The following is a 26,561-nucleotide window of genomic DNA, read 5'->3' as shown; positions in this document are numbered from 1 at the left end:
CTGATGGCATTTTCAATATTGCATTGGGCTTGGCGCACGTGCAAATGAAACCTAATGAATTCAGAGGGCTTATTTCCCTTCCTTTCTAAACAATCTAGAAGTTAGTGCCTCTGTGGAGAAGATTATACAGCAGAGCGCAAGGGAACTGAAGACTACAAATTATCCTGTCCAATATGCAGAAACTTCAGACTGCTGCTTTGACAACTTAAATTCAGCACTTTCTCCCCTCAGCCAAGACCATATTCCAGTTGGAACATCCACACATTCATCTTTCTTGCTATTTTACCTCTAGAAACATTTGTTTGGGGCCAGTCTTCTGATTTACAGATATAAAGAGTGTAAGTCACATAAGATGATCAAAGAAACTATATACCTTTAAGAGTCAAGAGGTGGCATTTTAACACCCCCTCCCCATAGCCCTGCAGTTATAAGTTACAAGATGCAATCTGAGAGACTCATATTGTATATTGAGCATACTTTACGTATCTTTCTTGTGAATTTGTGTAGTGGTGACCCGGAGATCTGAAAAGGATAAAGAGGAGATAGTCTGCTATCCAACAGTTATTTATAGACCAGTATGAACCTCAGTCTCATCATGAAGGAGGGACCTATATTGTGGGGTAAACCAATTCAAATGACAAAGCAAAGCAAATTAGAATGAAAAGCATGCTGCTCATTTTAATCTTTGTGTTAAGCCCATGACAGCTATTAAGTACATACACTATTTTCAAGTGGGTTCAATCAAGCTGAAACACCAGGGTGAAGAAGAAGAATCTGAACCTCCTTGAGCAGCTAGTGTGGGAAGGAATAAAGAGAATGCCAAAAGAAGTGCCTTAGTTAAGGTTTTACTGTTGTGAACAGATACCAAGACCAATGCAACTCTTATAAAGAACATTTAATTGAGGCTGGGTTACAGGTTCAGATGTCCATTATCATCAAGGCAGAAACATTGCAGCATCTGGGCAGATATGGGGCAAGACTTGCTGAGAATTCTACATCTTCATCTGAAGGCTGCTAGCAGAATATTAGCTTCCAGGCAACCAGGATCTTAAAGGGTCTTAAAGCCCACACCCACAAGAACACACCTACACCAACAGGGCCACATCTCATAATAGTGCCACTCCCTGGGCCGAGCAAATGCAAACCATCACAAGAAACAAAGGAAGATGAGTCATAAGTAGCCCCTCAACTTCAAAAGGAACCATGGAGTTCCAGAGTTACCAATACTGCAAAGGAACCTACAAGAAAGTTTTGTTTTATTTTGTTTTATGTTTTTCTTTTTCACCTTAATGGCAGAACTGGTGGTGAACTGAAGTGGTAGCTAAGCAAAGATTGGCTGACTCATCTCCAGACCAGCTACGGCCCTGCTGGTTGGTTTGAAATATATTTAAAAATAGGTTCTTATTAAAATAACAGAAAATAGTGTCCAAAGTACTGGACCTGAATGGGAAAGGTAACAACTGGCTGTCTCTAAACTTAGCTACCCAAGTTCCAACTTTTAGGAACCAGCCACATTCATGAACCAGGTACCCATTTTCCAACCCCGCTCCAGTGCCTTCAACAATTCAGCAACAGCATCCACTTCATCACCAGCAGGCAAAGAGGACACATTTCCACTGTCCCCAGGAGTCCCATTGGAAGGACAACATAAATGCCATTTATCTCCCAGGCCTGATTTTGAGAAGAAGGCTGTAACCAGGAACAGACCACAAAAAAATACATAAACAAGGCCATAACAATCCCTTCCAAAGAACAGCCTAGGGATAACCACAAAAAATGGGGAAATATCTTATCTCAGAATGAGCTAGCTATGTTGGGCTGTCCTATCTCATCCTATAAATGTTCGTGATATAAGAATACAAACCACTGACCACTTGTGCCCCTCTAGCACCCTCCAATGAAATTTTAGATTACCTAATCCTCCTAGAGAGTTCCCTTGGTTCCCTGCAAGGCCTGCACACTTTTGTCTGGGGTCGCCATTTTGAAGAGTGGTTGACTTCTGCATGCCGGTTGTTCCTGCAGAATGAACACCCCTTATCTTTGCATCCTATTTGGGTCTGAGGTCTTCCTTCAGCAATCTTCAGACCCTTGCACCATACCATTATAAAGCACTCTCTCTCTCTCTCTCTCTCTCTCTCTCTCTCTCTCTCTCTCTCTCTCTCTCTCTCTCTCTCTCTCTCTCTCTCACACACACACACACACACACACACACCACAACCTCTCTCTCTCTCTCCCTCCCTCCCTCCCATTCCTTTCCTCCCCTCCTCTTCCCTCCTTCTTGCCCCTGCTCAGAGGCAGCCTTTTTCCTCCCACTCCTAAATAAACCTCTTGCTTGAGATCACCTGGGTGTAGGTAGGATGGGTGAGGCACTCTTTAGCCCTGATACACCAAGATACTCTTCTGCCACAAAACCATGGACCAAAGTCTGTCAATGGAGGGGGTGATAGGTAGAGGGATGAGTTTTGATGATCCTCTCCTATTGTCAAACCTCCTATTGCATTTAATGCAAATGACATTAAATTTAATAATACTGAGTGGATTCCATAGTGGTTCTGAACACAATCACTCATTGAAATACCTGAGAGGTTTGAGGTTTTCATCAAGCCCTCCTGGGCTCCTACCAACCTTTGAAAAACAAACGAAAATTAGACAGATCAGGTTTTCTTATTCAATACCATAAAGTTTTATGCTGTAGTCCTTAGTTTAAAACAGTTTACCTCAAATGGCTGGTGACATTTCAAGTTTGATATAGCCAAAGGAAACTCATGATGCACATTGAAGTCTTTTCTAAAATACACAGTCATCCCTACACCACCTGCATCCAACACATAGTCATCCCTACACCAACTGCATCCAACACACAAGTCACTCCTACACCACCTGCATCCAACACACAGTCATCCCTACACCACCTGCATCCAACACACTCATCCCTACACCACCTGCATCCAACACACAGTCATCCCTACACCACCTGCATCCAACACAGTCATCCCTATACCACCTACATCTGTCACCTTGATTAAATACAAATTTTAAATAATGGATTTCCCGAAACCTTTAGGTTTGTGAACAGATTTGTGGCGATAAGCCAAGGTTACTAAAATTTAAGTTTTTGCCAAAGGAGTTTCATCTGAATAGCATAACATTTTAAGGTTCTCTACGTATTTCGAGAATTTTCTGACCAGGTAGAAAATACCAAGCCCTATAGAGGAAAGTTTTTGCCTTCCAAGCCTTCCCTTGTGAGGCAGGGAAATCCAATAAAGGCCAGCAGGACAGCACCAAAAATGTAGCTTCAAAGCTTCCGTGAAAAGGTTTGTTATAATAGGACGTCTGGAGTCAGCTGCGACCATGCTTCCAGGCAGGTTGGGGAAGAATAACAGCAGAAAAAGAGATTAGCATTCACCTTGAGGTGATAACACCAACTCTTTCCCTCAAAAGAACGAGACGTGAAGACCACAAGCTCCTGCAGCTAGCAAACCAATCTTCCTTCCTGTTAGCCTGGTAAAAGGAAATATAGCGGAAACAGGATGGTGGGGGTGAGGAGCAGGAAAGCCTGGCTCCTTTTCAGATACATAAGCAACAGCACCCTCCTGAGCCTGAAGGGAAAAAATCAGGCTACCAAAGTGTGGATAAGGACAAGCCATCAATGGGGAGAATTTCAGCACCCAACCTGGCCAGTGTGCTTATGTTCAAATAAAAAAAAAAAAAAAAATTCAGATTATGTTGTTCAGAATGACCTTTGAAAGGTGATTTTCTTTCCCATTCAGTTATGAACCGTGATTAAAGAGGACAGCATGCATTCCATTTTAGTTTACAGAGAGTTCATTGTTCATCCCATTAACTATCCAAATGTGCCTCAAAAAGTGGCCCAAACCTTCTGATTATCTGCTCCAGGAAACAGCAGACAAAATACTCACAAACACATAGATTCTGGGGGAAAGGATGGCATGTGCTGTATCCGTTGCCGATGTGCAAGTGTGCTCATGTGTACCTTGTTGATGTTGTGTGAGTGTGTGCTCCCTCAGTTATACGTGGACTTGGGGAAGACAGAAGGTAACACTGGATGTCTTCCTCTATCGCTCATCCTTGACCATCACCTTATTCTGAGAAAGCATGTTCTACTGAGCCTGGAATGAACTGAGCAAGACTGGATGGCTAGCAAGCACCTGAAACGACCTCTCTGCTCCCCAGCAGTAGGTTGGCAGTTGCCCACCTTTTACATAGATGCCTGAGATTCAAATCCAGGCCTGTCTCCTCGGGTGGGGCACACTTCCGTGCTGAGCTACCTCCCATCCCTATTCTTCCTTACTTCTGACAGTAACTGACAGAAGAACCTCTAGAGATGCAAGTGCTTTGCTTCCCATATCAGAGGACATAGTGGTTTGAATAAAACAGCCCCCCCTGGGCTCATATATTCAAATGTTCACCAGAAAGTGAAATTATTTGAGAAAGATTAGGTATGACCTCCTTGGAGGAAGTATGTCAGTAGGGGAGCTCTCCTAAGCTCACACCTAGCCTAGGGTCTTTCTCCCTCTCCCTCTTCTTCCTCTCCCTCTCCTTCTCTCCCTACCTCTCCCCTTCTCTCTGCCTGCTGTCTATAGCTCTTAGCTACTCCTTCAGTGCCAACCCTGTCTGCATGCTGCCCTGCACCCCACCAAGATGATAATGGACTAACCTTCCAAAACCATAAGCAGACCACCAACTAAATGCTTTCTCTTCACAGCACTAGAACAGAGACTGAGCGTCTGAAACTAGGCCTCTCAGGGGAAAGGCATGGCAGGCTGGCTCTGTAGGAAAGGACAGCTGCATCGTAGCCAGAGCTCCGAGTGACAGTGCAAGTCTCAAACTCAGGAGGTAGACGGGGGCATGAAGATCAGGAGCCAGCTTCACTGACATAAGGTATTGGAGGTGCTAAGGTCATGAGATCATGTGTCAGAAAACCAAATCAAACTTCTAAACAGAAGCAGGAGCCTGGCTATCCACTGTCTCTCCTTCCACAATCAGACACAACCTCATAAAGTTTACACACCGTTCCAAAACAGAGCTAAAGGTTGACCCTTACCATATTCTGTCATGAAAAGAAATTGCACAGGATGAACAAATAAACTGGGAGATTTTTGCCTGTCTCTTCAGAATAAGAAAAGTAAGTGTTCCTAATAATTTGGAACTTCTCATTTCACAGACCTATGGAAGTGAACCCAAAGCATTCATACATATGGCCCAACAAATACCATCCTAACACATATACAATGGACATATGTCCAGGTAGCTATACAGTAAAAACCAAGAAACAGCTCTCAAACAGCTCGGGTGTTAATACTAACTAACAAAATCAGCAATTTCAGACTTAGGAAACTTCTTAAGCAGACAAAAGTTTATTTGGGGCGTATTGTGTTTTCTTTCCCTTGAGGCTTTTTTGAGACAATGTCTGTCTATGGAGCCCAATCTGGCTTCACATTTCCAGTGATCCTTCCAAGAGTTAGGATTACAGTCATGCACTACAGCAGCCAAGCAGAAACAGAACCTTTAGGATTGATACTGCATGGAGCACAGGTCTCCCTAAATCTCTACCTGGTGTGTGCATTCTGTGAAGCCACAGATTAAAGAACATGTTGGATGTTTTTCTGTTTCTTTCCTGAAAACCAACTCATTGTTAACATTTTTTTTTTTAATGTTCTTTGTTTTCTTCATGTTCTCTTTGCCATTTTTTTTTTGGGAGAATTAATTATATGAAAATGAAAACCATGTAACAAAACATAAGTGTCAAAGATTCTCTATTATATCAGAGATGATCATGACAATAGCTGCACCTAGTCATCTTGATGTGAAATGAATAAACACACAGAGGAGGGGCGGGGAGATGTCCTTTGGAAGGAAAGCCCCGAATTCACTAATCAAGGCTATAATTACTGGAGAAACTCGAATTGAATTCTGAATTCATGCTATTTTACTTGATGCAAGAGTTATAATCTGAGCAGCAGAGCATACGGGAGCCATCTGGGCACTGCAACATTGCAAAGACACATGGAGAGCAAGGGCAGACTGACCTTCCAGCCACCGTACCGTCACATGTGTTGGCACTACAAGGTGGTGTCGTTCCCATTTGATTTCTCAGTATCTTTCTTTGGAAAGGATACTCTGATTAATAGGGACAAAACCAGAAGCCTAAAGAAAAAAATTAAAGCTGTGACTCTCTCCATTCTCTCACACTCCACACTGAGTGCACCTATTAATACATTTGATAGAATAGTTTTATCAGCTCCTTCCCATCATATGTTTTTAATAATTATATGCATGACTCCGGCTCTCCATAGCTCAAATGTTACTTGAGAAATCAACATTAAATCAGCATTCTTACTGTTCCAGGCATTTACTAGGACAATGGATTTCAAGTTTTGGTGGAGCCCATTTTGTTCTGTGAAAGTGACAGTCCTGCATACGAAATACCCTGAGCACCAAGATACCACTGTCAGTCAGCTTGATCCCTCTGAGGCAGCAGGTTATGGAAAACTGAGCTGAATGATGTAATATGCATCCCAGACAGTGTTAGGAGAGCAGCTAAGAGGATTTCAATGAGGTTCATTATTTATTCATCACAAGATCCAATTTGGGTGTCATTTTCACTGCAGACTTAACTGGTTGAAATTCAGCGCTGAGAGTATTTATTCTGTAATGTAAAAGGGATGCTTTTAATGTTTCTTTTTTTTCTTTCTGTCTTCCTGTTTGAAAGAGTCCAAAACAAAGAGGGAATTTGTGCCCCGTGGTCATTCATAAGCATATCTGAAATGTTTGGGAAGGCTGGAAGAACAGACCTAGGAAAAAGTCCTTAAAGATGCACTGTTTTTCTCATTAGGACTATAGAACAATATGCCAAATACGGCTCAGTGAAAAGTAAACTAATGGTAGTGGTCAGAAATTAAATGCCTTTATAATGCTGAAGAATGAGGTATATGCTATTGTGGGACACTCTCGGAATAAATGGAAACCTCAACTCCTGAGTCTAATTCTGAGCCTCATTGGAAAGAAACCCTTCCTTGCGTTTAGAAAAAAAAAAAAAAAAAAAAAAAAAAAAAAAAAAACAAAAAACAAAAAAAAAAAAAAAAAACACAGCCCACAGGCAGAATGGAAGTTTTTCATCCTAGAACCCTGTTGAGAACCAAAGTTCACATTCATGCAGGAATCATGAAGTGCTGGGGAACCACAGCACGTGTTAAAATGCCTCATACCTTCACACACACTAGGGATTAAACTCTCCTCACTCATCTTCCTTTGGAGATACCATGGATTCTATGTCCCAAATCAATGCTCACTGCTCCCCTAGTGAGTTTCCCTCTGTACACTGAGCCCTCCCCTCTGGCTCTCTTCTTCAACCTGAAAAGCTTACTTCTAACTACTCCATGTTTGCCTGTTCAAGTATTTCTTTTCTGGGAGTTGTTTTGTTGTTGCTATGGTTTATTTGTTTGTTTGCCTTGTCTTTGGTTAGCAAGCAATGGCCTCTGGTGTCTTCCCTGAGCACTTCCAATGTCTTATATACACCACCACCACTTTTTAGCCTGAATTTCAGCTGACATTTATATACACTGCTTCTTGCTACACATTCCTCCCCTTCCAAGTCCTTGAATGCAGACTCTCTAGTGGCATCTTTGTATTCCCACATCATCAACCATCCTGCCAGGCACACAGATGAAGTTCTCCTTTGCAAGTAATTTCTGCACATATTCTTGTCCCCAGAATTAAAACTTAATGGAGGCATTAGAGAAGGTTGCAAAAGTAGTCTCTTCCCGAATAGAAATGACTCTCAACCTTACTCTAAGTGGCATCTGGAATACAAAATCATTTTAAGTCAGGTCAGCAAAGGAACCCCACCCCACCTCCCTCTGCAGGAATGAAATGCCTTCTTAATCTTTGACTTTCTGAATTGTAAACTGTTTCTGAACCTTGACTTTATTTGTAGTATTATCTGGTTAGCAATGCTGGCAGCTGTTAGGATTTTAGAGTACCGTGGGTCATGAATATTAAACACAACAAGTATACTGGGATCAAATCCAAAATCATCTGTAAGTATGTGACAAATAGCCCTACCTCTTCAATAAGACTATGAAGCACTGTGGCTAGACTCAGGTATTGTGCTATATCTTGATTCTCACAGAGCCAAGCGAAAGAAAGTACTATTTGGAGTAGTACTTCGAGTTCACAGATGTTGGTTGAAAAAAAAAAAAAAAATCAAACACAACCACAACATCCCATTTCATTCAGTACAAGTGAGATGAGGGTCCCAACAAAAATCACAACCTAGTGTAGATACAAAAGCACAGAGAGACCCAGCGTGCAAATGCCTACAGGTTCTGCACCTCTGGGTTTGCACTCTTCTAAACACAAAATGACACGGTGCAGGACAGCATAGAATGGAGGTAGCAATCAGGGGGTGCTGAACCCAGATCCTTTGATGGAATGTTAACTCTCACCTTTAGGGATCTTTCACATGATAAATGTGAAAAGCCTGGCAAGGACGGTCATTAATTAGATTTACTCTCAACATAGATCTGAAGCTTAGGCTATAACTAAGACAAAGGTAAACTTTACACAGCACGGACAACCTCTGTAATATGCATGCTCACTGGCATTAATACAAAAGACATCTAAAAATGACTCACTTTTCAAATGTCGGTACTTTCTGTTTTCCCACATAATAGCTTAGCTTTTGTTCCCGTATTTATGGGAAATGAAAACACAAATTTAATTTCAAAGATAATGCTCATTTTGGAAACAACTATGGCAAAACAAAACTAGCCATGTGTCTCCGGATTGCTTTGATGGAGCACTATACTAAATAAAGCAAGTTGTGGAAGAAAGAATTTATTCCACTTAAACTTCTACACTTCAGTCCATCACTGAAGGAAGCCAGTACAGGAACTCAAAGCAGTAACCTGGAGGGTATGACCTGATGCAAAGGCCTTGAAGGAGTGCTGCTTTCTGGCTTGCTCATCAGGGCTTGCTCAGTCCACTTTCCCAGGACCATCTTCCTAGGAATGACCTCACCCACAGTGGGCCTTTACTCAACCAGGACTAATTAAAATGCTTAATGCTCTGCAGGCTTGCCTAAAGCCCTGTCTTATGCAGATGATGCTAGCACGTGTCAAGCTGACATAAAATTAGCCAGCCCAACAGGTTTTAAGAAATTCTTTGAAAAGTAACTGAATTGGTTACATATTCCCAATCTGTCTTGGACTATTATTAGAATTCCTACATAAAGGCTTGATTCCATGCCCCCTTTTATGTCTTGCTTTTTATGTTTTCCACCTGTAACTTAGTGAGGAGGGAGCTAATGATGACACAAAAGATGTTTCCACATTAAAACACTTCACAGATGCTAAATCAGCCCTGAGCAAGTAAGTATTGATACAGATAAGGAAAAGGTTGCTTTTGTTGTGTTTATTAACCTCTTAGAGTTATGGGAAGCTTTAAAGAAAATAGTGGACAGATAAAAAATCTAGTATTTCTTTGCATGCTTAGTTTAAGCATACTTCAAGGCCACTTTCACTTTACTCTTGATCACATAATTCTAAATAAGTAACAGTAACACAAAATAGTGAGAGGTCAAAAAAAATTTTTCCCAGCATGCATGGCTTATTCCAGACCTACTAATATAGGCACGGAATCCTCACTTTGTAAAAGTGTGTGCATAACTCAAACTCAACTTACCATCTCAGCAAATGCTTTAAAAGGTAAGGCTTGCATATGAATTCCATAATTATCTGAGTATCTACTATGTGCCCGATATTGCACAAGAAGACAGAAATAAAATAGCAGCTTTGCAAACTAGGACCCCACAGCTGACAAATAAGAATGATTTTTGTTCATATATATTTCTGGAGGTTTTATATTTAATAACTTCTGACAACTGTTTCTAACTACTGAATAAATTATAGTTTGTCAGTATTCAACCATATTATTTCATAAATCCCATTAGCTCTTTCAGTAAGCATTTGTTAAATAATTTAAATGCGTTAACATTTTTAGTGCAGTAAGAACAGTGCCTGGCAGGTGGAAATATTAGGTATTTGTAAAACACTAAATATCTACTATATGCCAAGCACTTGCACAGGTATATGTGATATATGCTTTGCAAAACTGCAAAACCACACATATGCAATATGGTCAAGAATCTTGCTTGTTTTGAAGTCAAACTGACCAAACTCAGCTAGCTCAAAGATTTCTCATTGACCCAAACAGCATTCTTATCTTACTCACTAGGAATTGTTATGTGGTGGTTGTGTCTGCACGTATGTGCACACTGAGGCCAAAAGACAACCTCAAGTGGCATTCTTCAGGAATCCTCTACGCAACTCTTAAGAAAGGTTCTCTCCCCATCCCAGAGCTTGCCAGGTAAATGAGGCTGGGTGACCACAAGAGTCCACTTATCCTTCCCAGCCTGCACTAGGATTGTAAGTAGGTGCTACCATGCCCAGCTTCGTAAGCAGGTATTCTGTAGGTTGAATGCACACCCTCAGCACATTAATAACTGAGCCTTTTCCAAGGCCTAACATTTGCTTTTAAATTTGTGTGTGTGTGTGTGTGTGTGTGTGTGTGTGTGTGTGTGTGTGTGTTAAATGTAACATTAGATGGCACAGAAAAGATTGAAGATTCCTTTCTTCTATAAATAAATAAAAATAAATAAATAAAATACAGTTAAGATCTACCAAACAGAAACCCTGATATTGTTTCTTGTTTTTTTGCCAGAACAAAATAACAAAGGTATGGAAAAATAACAGTTGTAGAATGTGACATTGAAGTTACCTGCTAGGACATTTGAGTCTGGGGGACAGAAAAGGATGTGGAAGTGAATGATAAAAAAGACAGCCCTTTGCAGATTTGGTATTTGGCTATTTCTCTAATTTGTAGTACAGAATCGACCGTGTAGTTGTGTTTGATGCTTTAACAGTGCAGTTGTGTATGTCATGGGACCAAGTACATGACTTTGATGCAGAGTTGATTGGTATAATATTAAAAATGATTATTCTTCTGGATGAAAAGGATCTCACAGTCATATAGTGTGGCCCATGGGCTGTATGCATTCTGGGAGAGTTAAGGTATGTGTTCAATATAAAATTAAAAAACAACATTTTTTTTGGTGATTTCTTTTACTCTCTTGATTGCATGGTTCTAGAACATGATTTCTGTTGAGGGCACCACTCTCTCTCCATGTCAGAGAATGAGCAGGCCTGTCATCTTTTTTCAGTCCCTTCCTTCAAAAGATGCTCTTCCCAGTCAAGTAGAAATCTATGTGTCTCAAGAATATAATTTTCCATAGCCGCCTTAGGCAGTCTATGGGCATAGCTCACATCTATTGCAAAGCTCCTTCAGAAGACGCTAGCCGGAAGTGCGTACTTTTATCTGTATACTCCAGCTCAGGAGGACTGCTAACGCCACATACCATCTCACCACAGCCGGAGCCTTAAGGATAAGATAGACATTGACAATCTCTACCAATGTTTCTCATTTCTCTGCAGCTGAGGTATCAGATGCACATCCAGCTTCCACTGAACACCTCAACGGTTGTCACAACTCCTCGGCGGAACTGAAGCTGCTTCACCAACTGGAGAAAGAAGCTGACCAGGAGCAAGCCCAAGGCCACTCATCCCCGTGAGCAAAGATTCTGTATCGTGTCCCCTTTACTGTGCCATCGCCTGACTTTGCACGGCATTGTTCACCCTCTGCCTTTGCGACAGTGAAAAGACCACCGGACAGTCCTGAAGCTTTGTATGCTGATCCCAGTGGCCCAATCATTTTCTGGGTGACAGAAGAACCAGCCTGCCTCCATTTTACACTTAAAAGCCATCCTGTAGTAAAGAGAAACTACTTCTATCCCAGCTCACTATTAACACTCTGTGTCTCAAAGGCTGAGCTATACTCCTCCTGGAACTCTGTATTTACCTGTTCTAGGATGGCAACTGTGTCTCTGTTTCAAAACATTCTATAACCTCCTATGACTATCAGGTTATGACTACCCTGTTATGCCTGCCTTGGTATGCCTACCTCTCACCATGCCTTTGTTTCCAGAGACCAGATAGGACTAAATCGTAATGCTCAGCTCCGGTAAACTCACCTATTTTATCCACCAAACCCCTTACCTTGTACTATAAAAACCTTGTCTTCCTCACATCCAACGCTGATCACTCAAACCTCACCTTCAGGGGAGGTAGCCTCCCACCCCCCACAAATCAAAAAGCTTGCTTTAATTAATTGTTTGCTTTAATTAATTTGGCCATGATAATTTGGGCCTGTGTTATTGCTTCTGCCATCGTTGAGATTAACAGTGACCTTCACCTCTGCTGAAAATACTCGGGCAGGATAAAATTATTTTTCTTCTTCCTTGTAACCATAAAGAATCCATTATCCCAAGGTCACTGGCTGAAAAGCTAATAATGACAGAAAGAGTCTAAACAGAGAGAACTAAGATAAAATAGTGTGAGCAGATAAAGGGACAAGTTGCCTCTGCTACTCCCACTGCGGGTGGCTGGCCTAGAAGAGATGCTTGCCAACAGTCCTGGGAAGTATCATCAGGGAGGAGTCCTGGAATAAACCATGTCTGCCAGCAGGGATCAACCACAAGACTGCAGTGAGGTGGAGTGTTGGACAATGGGGAGTCTAGACACTGATTACCTTAGCTCTGGTTAGCTTTAGCCTCCTGAATCGACCACCTTCTATAGAAATTAACATCGGCTGTGTAATAGAAGAAAATCGTTTGGAATCTGTTTAAAAGACCACTAATTCCCACCTACCCAAAGCCTAAGAATGTCATCAAGCACTATCTGAAGCCCACAGGATGAAGTAGCCTTTCAAGCTGTAACTCACCTCTGGTGTCTCCATCAATCTATTAGCAAAGTGTTAAAGTTGATTTGTGGATTTCCTTATTTTGTCAGTGGTTACACTTCAAGAAACTGCTTTCACATTAAAAAGCTGAATCCGAGGTAACTTAAAATCTGTGTTCACAGGGCACAGAGTTGGCTTCAGAATAGACTCTCTACTGTGCCTTTGAGGTAGGAGCTCTGTGTAGGTCTGTCTGTCTGTCTGCAACCCCCCTGTGTGTTTGTGTGTGTGGGGGGGTGAATTTTAATGATTCATAAACAAATAATTTTCCATGTACTTCACAATTATTGTCTAGAATATTCTTAAAGTAAGTACTTCAACAGCAAATAACCCTGCCCCTGAAAATATGCTAGGAAAACTGAAAATTTCTCTGAAGAGAGCTTCAAGCATCTTAAAAGGGAGTCCTGAATTAAAATACTAAAATAATGAGCTAGAGAAATGGAAATCGTGCATAAGAAAAAACCTCAGTGCCTCAGAGGCTATCAACAGGAGGTCCAAAAGCTGCAGAACCTGTGTCCCCATAAGGACAAGGATCAGGAAATACCTTGTTCTTTTGGAATGGCAGAATGAGGTTTGTTATTGTTGAGGACATCATATGGGTAGATTTGTAATAATTAAAAGGGATTTGAAATTGTCAACCATATGTTGTTTTCTAGCATTAAACTCTGCAGAATTTTCTTTAAAGTGACAGCCTGTAAATGAAATCACAAAGGGACTTCATTAAGCCTTAATTCTTTACTTCTGAGTGAGAAGATCATCTTCTCTTCTAGGCACACAGAAGCAGTGACCACACCCACGGCTTACCAAATGTAATGTTTTAGATAACAGATAATAGGCCAGAACAGGGCTGAGGAGACGGCTCAGAGGTTAAAGGCATTTGCTGCTAAATCAGGAGGGCCAAACTCACACCCCAGTTAGGTCTGTAACACCAACTTTCGGGTTTCCTATACCCTCTACTGGCTTCTGCAACCTTAAAGTATGGGTGCCCATTCAGATACATATGTAAAATTAAAATCTTAAATAATAGTGATGGTAAATAATTGTTTTAGATTTTATTCCCATTCATGTTTTTCTTACAACTCAATTCTAAGCAATGGGGAACTTGGGAGAGGATAAAACTAGGCAAAAGAACAAAAATCTGTCAGCTTCTTTGTGATCTTCCACAACCATAACCCACAGTTTGCTGGGTGTGATTGAGCAGTTTTCTAGTCCCAGCTGCTCCAGTGGCTAAGGTGGAGGCTCAGCCGAGCTCACTCAAGGCCTGACTAGGTAACACAGGAAGACTCTTAGCTGAAACAATCAATTTTCTTTTTTTTTTTTTTGTTTTTGCTTTTCCTTCCTCTGTCCTTCCTTTCCCATCCTAACTCTTTCCTTCTTCCTTCCTTCTTTCCTTCTGCTTCCTTCCTCTCTTATCCCATTAATTGATTTATTTATTGACTTTATATCTCCAGCCCATTCTCCCAATTCCTTCTCACATGGTCCCTCCTCCAAATACCTGCCCCATAGCCCCACCCCCTCATATCAACTCTGGCACCACAAGTCGCCACAGGACTATGTATAGCTACTATATATATATATATATATATATATATATATATTATGTATAACTGAGGTCAGACAAGACAACCCAGTTAGGGGAACAGGATCTATAGGCAGGCAACAGAGTCAGGATAAAACACAGCTCCAGGAGCCGGAGGAACCTGCATGAAGACCAAGCTGCATGTCTGCTACATATATGCAGAGAGCTAGAGGCCCCCACGCAATCAATTTTATAAATGACCTCTCTTAGATCCAAAAGAAAAAAAACATGTGTGAGCCTACCCAAAACAATGACATTTCTACATCATAACAGGACATATTTAATCTTTTCCTCTACAACCAAACCAAAGGTCAGTTCTGGGTTAAGAGATAGAAAGGCAGGCGGTTTCTCAAGGTGCCCTGCCCCTAAAACTGTTCCTTATGGGCTGCACATAGTGTCTTAGGCTGTGGCTCCTGACCCTCAGTGTGAGGGTTGCTACAGGCTTAGCAGGAGGGAAAAATCTCTGGATTCACAGTAATCAAAATTCCAATTTATACAGGGAGAAAAAGGTACTTCTGACACAGCTCTCCTGTACTAGACCTTATGATTTCACTGGAACCTTTTCTAAGTATATAACACACACATTCCATCCCGTCCAAAGAAATAATGCCTGAGATGTGTCAGGTCAAACCTGATACTACTGTTTTAACTCCGGTATGTTCACTATATGTACAAAGCTTTATGACTCATTCAGCAATATTACAAAGAAAACTATGAAAATTTTCCTACATTCTTCAGCACACAGATACCTCAGTAAACCCTTGAACAGCACTGAGATACAATATTTGACTTTAAAAACTGTTGTTGACATTGCTGAGTGGAATTTTATTTTATCAAACTGTTGTGAGAATTTTGGCATGGTGTTACAAGAGTTTCTAACAATGTGTAGCCTGGCATTAAATCTATTTCTGTCATTCTGTGCTAGGTATTTTTATAGAGTTCTTAACATTGACAATGAACTCAACTTATCAAACAAACCTGAAAAACACTGAAGATTTTCTGTGTTCTATTGTGCTTAATATTTATTCGAGGCTTAACATTTGTACAAAAATAAACTAGCACATTGACATCATTCCTCCGCATGTTCTGTTAGCTTGAATAAATGGCAAGTTACCTCATGCTGAAGAACTGTTAGTAAATACATTTATTTATAGTTCAGTATGAGTGAATGTTTGATAGATACACGTATTTATGTACCTCTTTACACACACTCTACGGAATAAATGCTTGGTCTCTTAAAGTCTACGGTGATCCCCAAATTAATCCACAAACCTGGACCAATATTATATTTGAAATCACTAAGAGAATACAAACAATCCACCTGGAAGTCAAGGTCTTAATTGGCCTGAGGGTAGAATTATAATAACCACTCTGTGTTTTGCCTCTTCTATTCTTATACATGGAAAACAAAGGAAAGGTAGCCAGAAGTTACTGTTTAAACATCTGACTTCCCAATACCACTGAGAGGGATGTTTTCAAAAGTCAGGAACAGTCTTACTAACAAACACCACAGGGCTTCCCCTCCACAGACACCAGCATCTAGCCATGATCAGCAGCTGTGTTATTTTACAAATAAGCATCACAGTGAAATCCCGGATTATACTGAATTTGGCAAAAAGGTAAAAAAAAAAAAAAAGAAAAAAAAAAAAGAACTGAATACAATCAATATGTGTTCGACTTTGCAAGGCAAAATTAGTCTCCTAGCAGCTAAAGAATTGGAGATGTAAGTTCAGAAATGAAATAAGCAGCGATGGAAAGCCTGTGTGGTAGAGAAAAGGTCAAAATGTGTGCTCTACTTAAGGGAAGACAAAAAGGGACCACTCGTTTTAAATTCTGCTTGAAGAACAAATCATCTTTTTTTTTTTTTTTTTTTTTTTTTTTTTGTGGTAGCAAAGGATCAAGCACATAGAGGACTCAATAATACAGTGTTCAATAACACAAGGCTACAGAAGTAAACGTCACTTACTTTGTAAAGGGTAGGTAGGATCTGCTTCATTTTCAGCCTGTGGAAGACAAAGACGTCATAAACGGCTGACACTGCGAGGACAGTCACTCCTTGCTCCTTCCACAGCATGCTGCATCCGGCGCACAATCCAGTCCCCAGGAACCAGCCCCAAGTTCTGGCTGAGTAGCCTCTTGTGGAACAGTGCTTAATGTAGCAGAGCAGGGACAGGAGGAAAAAGACACTGGCGCCCACATCTGCCCGTCCCACGATGCCCGCCACTGCCTCCGTGTGAATGGGGTGTGAAGCAAACATCAAGCCGGCCATGAAAGTCCAGTAACCGTCCCCGAGTAGGGCCTTGGAGAAGCGCGTGAAGAGGCCGGTGACAGCCGCATGCAACAGGACATTGACAAGGTGATAGCTCCAGGGATTCAGCCCTCCGATGGCATGATTCAGTCGAAAAGAAAGAGTGCAGAGAGGCCGGTAGGACTTGTGGCTACCACTGTGGGTTAGAAGAGTCCCCCAGAAATCATTGTAGAAAATGTGTGTCCAGGGGGTTTCGGGAAGCAGGTCCTGATTAGTCTTGATAGCACGGCTGAAAAACAAAATAAATTTAAAATGAAGTAAAACTAAAACAACGACAAAAGGAAACAGATGTTGATGGGATACTGTTTTCCTCAAGATGCGCCATTATACACTTTATGGTAGAATTCCCGGTACCCAGAGGTTGAACCCAGAACATCCCCTTAATCCTTGCTAAAGCTGCGGAAAAGCCTTTAGGCTCCTGATTGGCAGCTTCATGAGACTGCATTTCCAAGATGGTCTGGGTACTGCTCCTCTATGGATGCATCCGTAGAGGTCCAACATCAGCACCTCCTAATAGATAAATACCAGGCCCTTAGAGAGTGCTCCTCATAGCCACACATCACCTGAGTATCAGGGTGGAAGATGGCTCTGATGGAGGAGGACGGATAAAGCAGAGATGCCATCCACTAAAATGGTCACCAAGGGTGTCCATGCTGCTGGTCGATGGATGGCAAAGAGAGTCAGAAGGATGAGGTGAGCTGGCTCTCCACCTCCTCCAGTCTCGCCATTGTTTACAGTACAGCCATTCCGGTTTCTGCACTTTCACAGGCCCTGATGTCGCCTGTAAAAATCCTTACGATACTGCACTGTCACCTGACTCGAACCTATTTCCAGGACTGTATGTTTCATACTTCCATGTAAATGCCAAGAAAGAAGGACCAACAGTTTACTGAATACTTGCTGTCTGTCATAATAAATGCTGGTTCATTTGGCTACAGATTCTTACTTAAACTTTGCAACAACACTGACCAAACATTGTGATTATCTGATATCTATCATCATCTCTCAGTTGAAGAAAGATAAACTGACCACCGGTTCAAAGGCATGCATGCTTGGAATAGTAACATAACAGTAAGAGTATCATAGTTTGTATTATTTTTACAGTTCTGAGTTTCCCAAAATGAAATACATACACCACTGGGGACACTTAAGCAGATATATATATATATCTATATATAGATATAGATATAGATATAGATATAGATATAGATATAGATATATAGATATATAGATATAGATATATATATATAGCAGTCACTTAAGCAGATATATATATATATATATATATGTATATAATTGTTAGTCATTATCTTTGCTTTAACGGCTACTTAAAAGAACATGTTATTATCTCATCAATGGAAGGCTTGAGCAATCCTTGTTCAGAATGACAGGGATGAAACTTCTAATGTACTGTCACGACAAATATTAGACTGTGGCAGGTATATGATAAAGAACCATGAAGGAGAAGGGCATCTTCTAAGAATGGAAAAACAGAATATAAGGTTACAAAGGGAAATCAGGAAATGAGAATAGGAGGGATAAGTGGAGAGAGGAATAGAGAGTCAGGGCAGAGAAGGTTAAGGTCAAACCTATTGTTGAGCCTCTACAACCCGATGGTCAAACACAGTTGCTGAAGATACTGCATACTTAATAGCTTCAAACATGAAGAAAAAGAACCAGTGCTCAACTAGAAGCTTTGCCCCTACTGACCAGCATTCATAGTGCTGGAATGTACTTCCCATGTTAGTGAAGGGGAAACATAATCACCATCAATGTCACCCAGTTACAATGTCACCACTGGTACTGTGTCTGAAGAAAGTTTTGGAAGTAACTGACCACATTTTCCATGGATTTAAGGCCTGATCCGAAAGATACATCCCTCACCTGATTCTCACTGTTAATGATCCCAATAACCTTAGACTAGGTCAAGCTGGACAGAATTCTAGCGAGAGAAACAAAGACACAGTCGAGAAGTAATTTTCAACTCTGCTGCTGGGAGAGGAAAAGTTGAGTTTTATTCAGAGGAATATGCACTGTTCCTGTCAACCAGAATCCAGGGCAGGCCTTGTGCTCAGGAGTAGCTATGTAAGTATGTTACACAAGATACCTCATCACCCTTCCTCTGTGTGTGTGTGTGTGTGTCTTTGTTATATTTTCATCTTTGCTTTATTCATGCTAAGAGAGAAAAAACATGAAGTTGGGTGGTTATTGGAAAGAATCTGAATGTGATAAAAATATTAATTGATTAAATTTTTGAAGATTGTATTAAATAACCAATAGCCCTAAAAGGACAGAATTCCTATGGGGAAGATAGCAGGTAATTGATTCTGTTCAGAAAATTTTTCCTCTGTGCTATTATAATTCCTGGTCAAAAAGGTAACATCGAGATTATTTTGTACTCCTGAAGCACCTACCCTCTCAGCAGATACTAGAGACCCCTGAGTTAAAGGACAGGAGGACTATAAAGAACTGGAAAATTCTCAATTAGTCCCGTACTGTGATTATTTGGACATTTTAGAAGAATCAAAGTAAAGTTTTTAAGAAAACAAAAACAACAACAACCAAAACTCCATCATAAAGACTAGTAAACCAGTGAATTCTTAATCAGGTACATGTGAATTTTAGAATTGACAGCCGCTATCAATTATTGGTAATTATCTACTGGAGAGTAGATATACATCACCATGCTGATCTGTTAAAAACCTGATCTGTTAAAATTTTGCCTTAATAGTATACAATAGGAAAAAATTCATGTTCCCCCGATATATGTGCCTTTTCTCATTCATCTTAATAGAATGTTTTGAGCTTCGAATGTGGTTCTCTCTCATATTTCCTTTAATGTTAAATAAGGTCATGTGACGAACTTTCATCAATCACTTCCAGAACTTATCTTTTTTAAAAATTTTATTCATTTACATTCCAGCATCGCCGCCCCCCCCCCAGTTCCTCACAGTTCTCATCCCACTCCTCCCCTTTGCCTCTGAGAGGGTATTCTCCACCCCTACCAGGCCTCCCCACTCCCTAGGGTCGCAAGACTCTTGAGGATTAGGCACACCTTCTCCCATTGATGCCAGACCAGGCAGACCTCTGTTATATATGTGCTGGAGCCTTGACCAGACCATGGATGCTGCCTTCCAAAAAGCATCTTAAAGGCAGAAGTTAAACCTCCCGTCTCCTGGCACCTTACACATGAACTACCACTGAGTAACAATGGACACCACAGTCCAGAACAGAAGTTACATACAACCAGCGAGCATGGTCAGAGGACAATGGCCTGCTGTCCTTGTAGGTTCTGGTTCTAAGCTAACTATCCTGTTTCTTTAAGACTACGTTGCTGGTTCTCCTAAACCATGATTCTGGGAGTGTTAACTAGTAGCAGCAACTGAGCCCAGACACAGCGAAACTCTTTGTTAATGGAAGACCGACGACATCACAGTTGTTTGATTTTCCATTTTGATTTTTCAAGTCTCCGTGTATCGACTGTATATTAAATGAATTTCCATATAAATTGGCTTTTAAAATATTAGAAACAGATGTTTTTTCTGGATCCATTAAATTAAAACACCCTGCTATGACATTCATCAAGACTCTAACCCAGAAGTAATTGCTTAAGACTTGATGGGTTATAATTAAAATTTAAAAGAAATATGAAAAACTGACATACTGCCAAACAGTGTTGTCAGAGAGAGCAGATTTCAAGTAATTCAGAATGAAGCTTGACTTGCTTATGCTAGACATTAACTTCAACAATGACGTGTCCATCTCTAGAATCAGAGCAGGACCACTGGCTTGTCCCTTTGAGAGCCTCTGAGCTCAGAACAAAGCCTCTTGGGACGGGGGGGGGGGTGTTATTAATACAGCAAGAAAAGTAACGAAATACATTATTTAAGATAATGCTTCACCCTTGCAATGGATGGTCCAAGAAGGATGGAAAAAAGGGTCTTCCCTGACCCAATTATTCTATGATGTTTGAGCAACTCTGTAAAAGCTTTCTGAGGAGAAAAAAAAGAAGAAGAATGAAGGAAGTTGACAAATCTGCTCAAGGCATCTGGGATTTCTTAACCTGATAAAGGTCCTGGCAACCTGCAGCAAGCAGGAATAAACTGCATCTGCCCCTCACAAAAGGAGGATTTCAGGACGAGGAAAAAGATTAGGAAGTCCTAGACTTTCACTGAGGGGGGCGGGGGTAGGATGCTGAACCACAGCAACAACGCTATACTCTTCAATGAGAAGAAAGTAAAGGGGAAACAATGTTAGTAAAGCAAAACAGAGGTACCAGGACATACCTCTCCTCTGTAGAACACACTAGATTGAAAGACACACCTGCATGATGAAGTTCTTTACTGTGTGCTATCATCCTAAGCAGGACTTTTCTTTACCCAATGAAAGGTACGACAAAAGATCACAGACTATTACAGAAGTGCATTGGGCTTTAGTATGTAAGTCATGTCACCCCCGAGAGTCAATGATAAGGACTACATTATGACCCCACTGAGCACTGCACTGCCTTGGGGAAGACAGAACAAAGGGGCCCTAATAGAATCTGAATGCTCTTCAGGAGGAGAAGGAGCCATCTGACACTAAGCAAAATAGAGTTTGATCCATTTGCATTTTCTCCTCCTAGTCCAAAATAGAAAATGTGAAAACGAAGTCTGCTGTTTCACAGCTAATGAAACACCTTAACACCAAGCAGAGTTGCATGCTGGTCTAATTCCTGAGGTCGCCTGCAGGAGCTGGTATCAGAAAACCCAGAATGATACTAAGGAACACGAAAATTTTTTTATCTGAGCAAAGTAGAGGGTGGGGCGCTGGGGCGTCAGATTAACCTAGAGGGAAGAGAAGCACTTGCAGACAGAATTCTTTTGAAGCAAAAAGATGCAATCTCTCCAGTTCACACAGGGGTCTCAATCTGTTTCCGGATTTGTTAATTTGTAACTCTTTTTTGCTGCCTTGGGATTTTTTTTTTTTAATGTTGACTAAGGCCAGCAGTGCTGTAAAGTTGACGGATGGTGTGTCCCAGGCACCTCCCCTGCTGCTGAGTACAGGTTCACACCTCCCAGCTGCTGACCTTTTCTGTGGCAAGGGCCTTCACAAGTGATGCCCATTAGTCCTCCGGAGCGGAATGATGCCACAGCCTAACAGAAGTCGAATGCTCTGCCACTGCCCCGGTGAAATGTAAGGAAAGGCTAAGCCTCAAAGCAGGGAGAGGGGAAAAACAACAACTTTGCAATAGGTTAAAAATCTGTTGTATAAGAGAAGGAAGAAAAAAAAAGAATGCCTTTTGTTAACTAACCATGTTCCAGCAATATGCGAACATACGAACTTATGCTGAAACAAGGCCATGTGATACAAGGCCTAAGAAAAGATTTCTCAGGATGCATCTTAGTGACAGACCATATGCATAGCACCCGTGGTCCCAGGATGGACAGGCAAGAGTGGGAGAAGGGAGAGGAATGGGGAGATGGAACGTATTCTGGATCCAACAGGACACACATTGACTGAGAGAGTAGCAGAATGTACCTTTGCCTCTCCATACCTTGGTAAGCTAAAGATAACTGTGAATTGCCTTGTCAGATCCCCATGAGAAATAAACCCAAAGTACACTCCTGTGTACAACACAGCATGCTACATGACATACATGTGAATGACAAGTGTACATGTACCCCAGAGTGTATGTGTAAAAGCATGTCCTCTTGACACAGGTGCATATATATGTACTCTGTATAAGCTGTTGTCATGGTGACCACCCTAAAACTAACCCTGAACTGTTGTTACTAGCATCTCTGCAAATAAATAATATGTCTTTCAACCCTTACTAGAGTTTATACTTGTCAGACTGTGAGGATCAACGTGGTGATTATTTAAGCTCCTTTAAGGCTGTAAGTTGGTAAGAGATGCCTCAGCAGGTAAAAAACAAAGAAAAGTGTTTGATGCATAAACTTGACTACCAGAATGGGATCCCAGAATCCCATTGTGGAAGACAAGAACCTGCCTCCCAAATGTTAGACTCTGGCCTACGCAAACACACCATAACATTCTAATGAAATTGTCCTGAGTAGATTGTGTAGCCACAAATACAATAATAGTATAGGGGTCAGAGAGCAATTTTAGGAAGTTGCCTTCCACTAGGTACCTTGTTTCTGAGACAGGGTCTCTCTTATTATTACTTGGTTGGGGGAGCTTTGCCTATGCATATGCCAAGTCAGTTGGCAGCAAGCTTCCACGGGAGTCTCCTGTCTTTGCTCCCATTTCCCGGATGAAAACTGGCATTAGAGATACATGCTACCGTAGTCTCAGGGATCAAACCCCGACCATCAGGTGTTTGCCCCCCAAGCCCCTTCTCCTGCTTCCTACCCACACCTACGTGGAAGGATTAGTAATGGAATCCTGACTTCTCTACTAATACAAAGTACCTTTACTTCCTGATGGGCACTTTTCGAAGAAGAACCATCCTTTCAGCAAGGCCCTGGCAAGGAGCACACCAAGCAATGTCACTTTAATGGATAACAGCAACACTTGCTGGTTTTGCAGACCTAGGTGCCTTGTTAATTGCTTTTAGAAAGCAGCTCCTACTTACTCTCAGTTCTTACAGATCAGAACAAGGCTGCCCTCAGAACCAGAGGAAAAGTCTTGGAATTCTGTCTGCTGGTGTACGACAGCCCTTCATCTCCATCCCTAGCCACACAACCGAATGAACAAAAAGCCATGCAATCAAGAGTCAAGACAGTGCCAATCATCTGCTAGGAAAGGCCATCACAGTTTGAGAATGAGATGAAATCCAGGCGTTGTTTAGAGATAGGATCTGTCTGAGAATAAGGCCAGCTTATGTTATCAGACACCAGAGCGAACAGGAAAAGGGACACTTTTTGGTATAGTTGAATCCAGCTGTGCCTAAAGCAACAGATGCAGCTTCCTCTAAGAGAGGTTAGTTTAACGCATGCAATCAGCAGTGCTACATTCCATAGCATTCATTACACACCTCCCATACAACAGTGCACTTGCTCTTTCTGTTCCTTATATTTGCTAAGACTGCATACACACACGCTTTTCTGACAAACCCTCTCCACCTACACAGTCCCCATATTGAATGCTAGTGTCACATCATCACTTAACTGGAGCTTGCACATAAGGGACCTTCCTTCTTTGCCTCTACATCTCCTTCTTAAAATTGTTTAGGGATATTTTGAGGCTTTCCAGCACATCCAAAAACCCCTTGAATCCCCCTTTTCTCCCTTTTCTAAAATCCTTATTCAGGCTGCCACTATCTCTTGCTTGTGCTGTTCAAGACACTTACTAGAATTGCTTAGCCATTTGGATCCTCCCTTCATTAGGTAATAGGTCCCCTCAGGAAAGAAATTATGACCTTTTCTCTCAGTGACCAATATATCCTAGGTATGCAATAAATATTGCTAAAGGGAACTCAATAGCTATGCCTGCTGTCTGCCATCTCACTTTGATCCATTATGTATGCTATAGGCTAAAAATGTTCCAGAAATATAACATGAACTCTACCTTCACTCTCTAAAAATCCCTTATCATGCCCTTTTCCTTTTCATAAAAAAGAAAAAAAAAAAAAAAACACCCTAATAGGTTTACATTTACAACCTCCTAGGACAAACTCTTACTCTGTCTACATAGACATCCCAGTGTCAATCAATACCAGCATCCTTTCTTGGCTCAAACCATTTCTTCTTTCCTGAGCCACATGGACCATTTTCCTCCAATCATCTCATCTTTCCACCACAGCATGCTAATCTGGAAAGTACATGAAGAGGATTTCCTGGTTACTGGGGCTCACTGCATTTGCATTTGGCTTTGGGTACTAATGCATTCCCATTAAGAATAGTGACTTCTTAGGACAAGAACCAAGGATCTCAAATGGAATGGTATAGAAGATGTGTTTCAGAAGGCACAAGTAGGAGTGTGTGTGTGTGTGTGTGTGTGTGTGTGTGTTGAGAGTGGCACATGAGTGTGTTTCATATTCCCTTTTCAATTCCCCATAAGACCATCAACCAATTAAAAAAGACTGATTCTGTTGAAAGTACTCACCTGCTTGATATTCATCTACTTGTTTACAAGGTAGGTACTGCAAAGAGCAAAACAGATAGAACACTGCAAAATAGTCAAAAATCCCACACTTTGAGTAATATTCAACCTCACAGAGGAAGCACATAAATGTATGAGGAATTTCAATGCAGAGCGTTATAAATACTCTTCTAATAAAAATACTCCGAGCTAAGGTAGAACATAAAAATAAAAAAATAAAAAAATAAAAAAAAAACATAGCATTTCAGAAGATCAGAAACTCGCAAGGGGAATGCAAGTCTACAGTCATGTCAGAGGGAAGAGCTGGATGGCAGAAGGAACTGCCATGACCTCTCAGGGTGACACCCTCCCCAGTGACCCCTCCCTCTTGTGCTTAACTCTCCCTCTTGAAACATCCTTAGCTCCCCCAACATACTGCCAACTCTTCAGAAACAGAAACCAACGCATTCACTTTTGGAGAGGTAACACACAGTGGGTACCCAAGACACGTCTGACAAACTACATTCTAATTAGAGATGACTAATATGGGAAGCTCCATTCACCCCTTTAGAAAATTTCTAAATTGTTTTAAGTATGTAGGGAATTATCACTTTCATCTAAAAGTAGTTCACTCACTCTGAGCACCAACCCCCGCTCACACAATGATAATTAACTGTGAAAAACCATCAGGTTAATTGGCTTACCTAAATGTCTTTGACACTCATTTGCCACTTAACCTATAATCCCTTCATTAAAGTCCCTCTTTAGGGATAAGCCATTATAGTTAGAAAGCCCCAGTTAATATGCAAATACTTGGCTAATAGGGCAGGGGAATGAGGAAAAATACTATAACATCTTGATCTTGTCTCAGTTTGAGGATAAGTGATGTATTTCAGAGTCAGACAGAGAAAGGACATTTTAGGAGAAGCACCTTCACTGCTGGGGCAGGGATGTCTTAAGGTCCGGGACAATGAGAGGCAGTGGAGTCAAGCTGCCTTTTATCATTAGACCGGGAACTGCTTGCTGCTTTGCTTCTTGATCTCCCCCAACTAGACTGTAAACCTGTCAAGGTCAGAAATGATAACTTCATAAGCGACTACCACTTAATAAATTCTCACCATCTCGCTGTCTGGGAGAAAGGTCACATGAAGTGAGAAAGCGCCTGTTTCACAGTTAAACGTGAAAGGCTGGAGTGGGAAAGGCTCAAAGCACATGCTTGTTGACCACAAAGGTAGATCTTGCAACCAAAGGAGCATGTTTTTAGCAAATTCTTCCTCCATTCCTTTGAGAGCTTTTCCCCATAAGCAATTAAAGAGCATTCATGAGCTGAAAGCAAATAGCAATCCACTCCTACCCCACCACACAATCCTCCCAAACTAGAAAAGGAAATCCATTTAAAGATGGTTCAGGCTGTGACTGAATCTAAACCCAAATTATCGGAAATTACCCTCCCAGAGCTAAGGCAGCTCTGTCCTCACCCCAAAACTGCTTCATCTGCACCCTGTCTTCTCATAGGGAGAAGACTCTCTCCTAAACACTGCTGAAGAATCCTGAGTTCTCCAGATAAAATAATGTGGCCAGCTCAAATTTTCCACAATAGGTCTCTAAAAGGTTTTAGCTCTAACTATCCCTGGAAAGTATTAATTCCTGCAACAGAAAGCTGATCATTGAAGTTGAAACTGTAGTTACCTGAGGATGTTTCTAACTGATATTTACATGGAAACCATTTAGCAAGATTAAAGCAAAGGCTAGCAGCAGGAAGATATCAGGAATATT

At 41.2% G+C, this 26,561-nt stretch overlaps 1 protein-coding gene across 1 annotated transcript in view; it reads right to left on the bottom strand.

Annotated features, from left to right (window-relative positions):
* Positions 1 to 26,561, bottom strand: part of TMTC2 (transmembrane O-mannosyltransferase targeting cadherins 2) — a 374,133-nt gene that overhangs the window by 207,068 nt on the left and 140,504 nt on the right. The window contains exon 2 of the mRNA XM_080935191.1: positions 16,419 to 16,989. Coding sequence (XP_080791317.1) covers positions 16,419 to 16,989 — 571 coding nt within the window. The remainder of the gene's footprint in view (positions 1 to 16,418; positions 16,990 to 26,561) is intronic.

Source organism: Micromys minutus, assembly GCF_963924665.1.
Source record: "Micromys minutus genome assembly, chromosome: 22".
Lineage (NCBI taxonomy): Eukaryota > Metazoa > Chordata > Mammalia > Rodentia > Muridae > Micromys > Micromys minutus.
The sequence above is the reverse complement of the archived record's forward strand: the minus strand, read 5'-3'. Positions and strand labels throughout refer to the sequence as shown.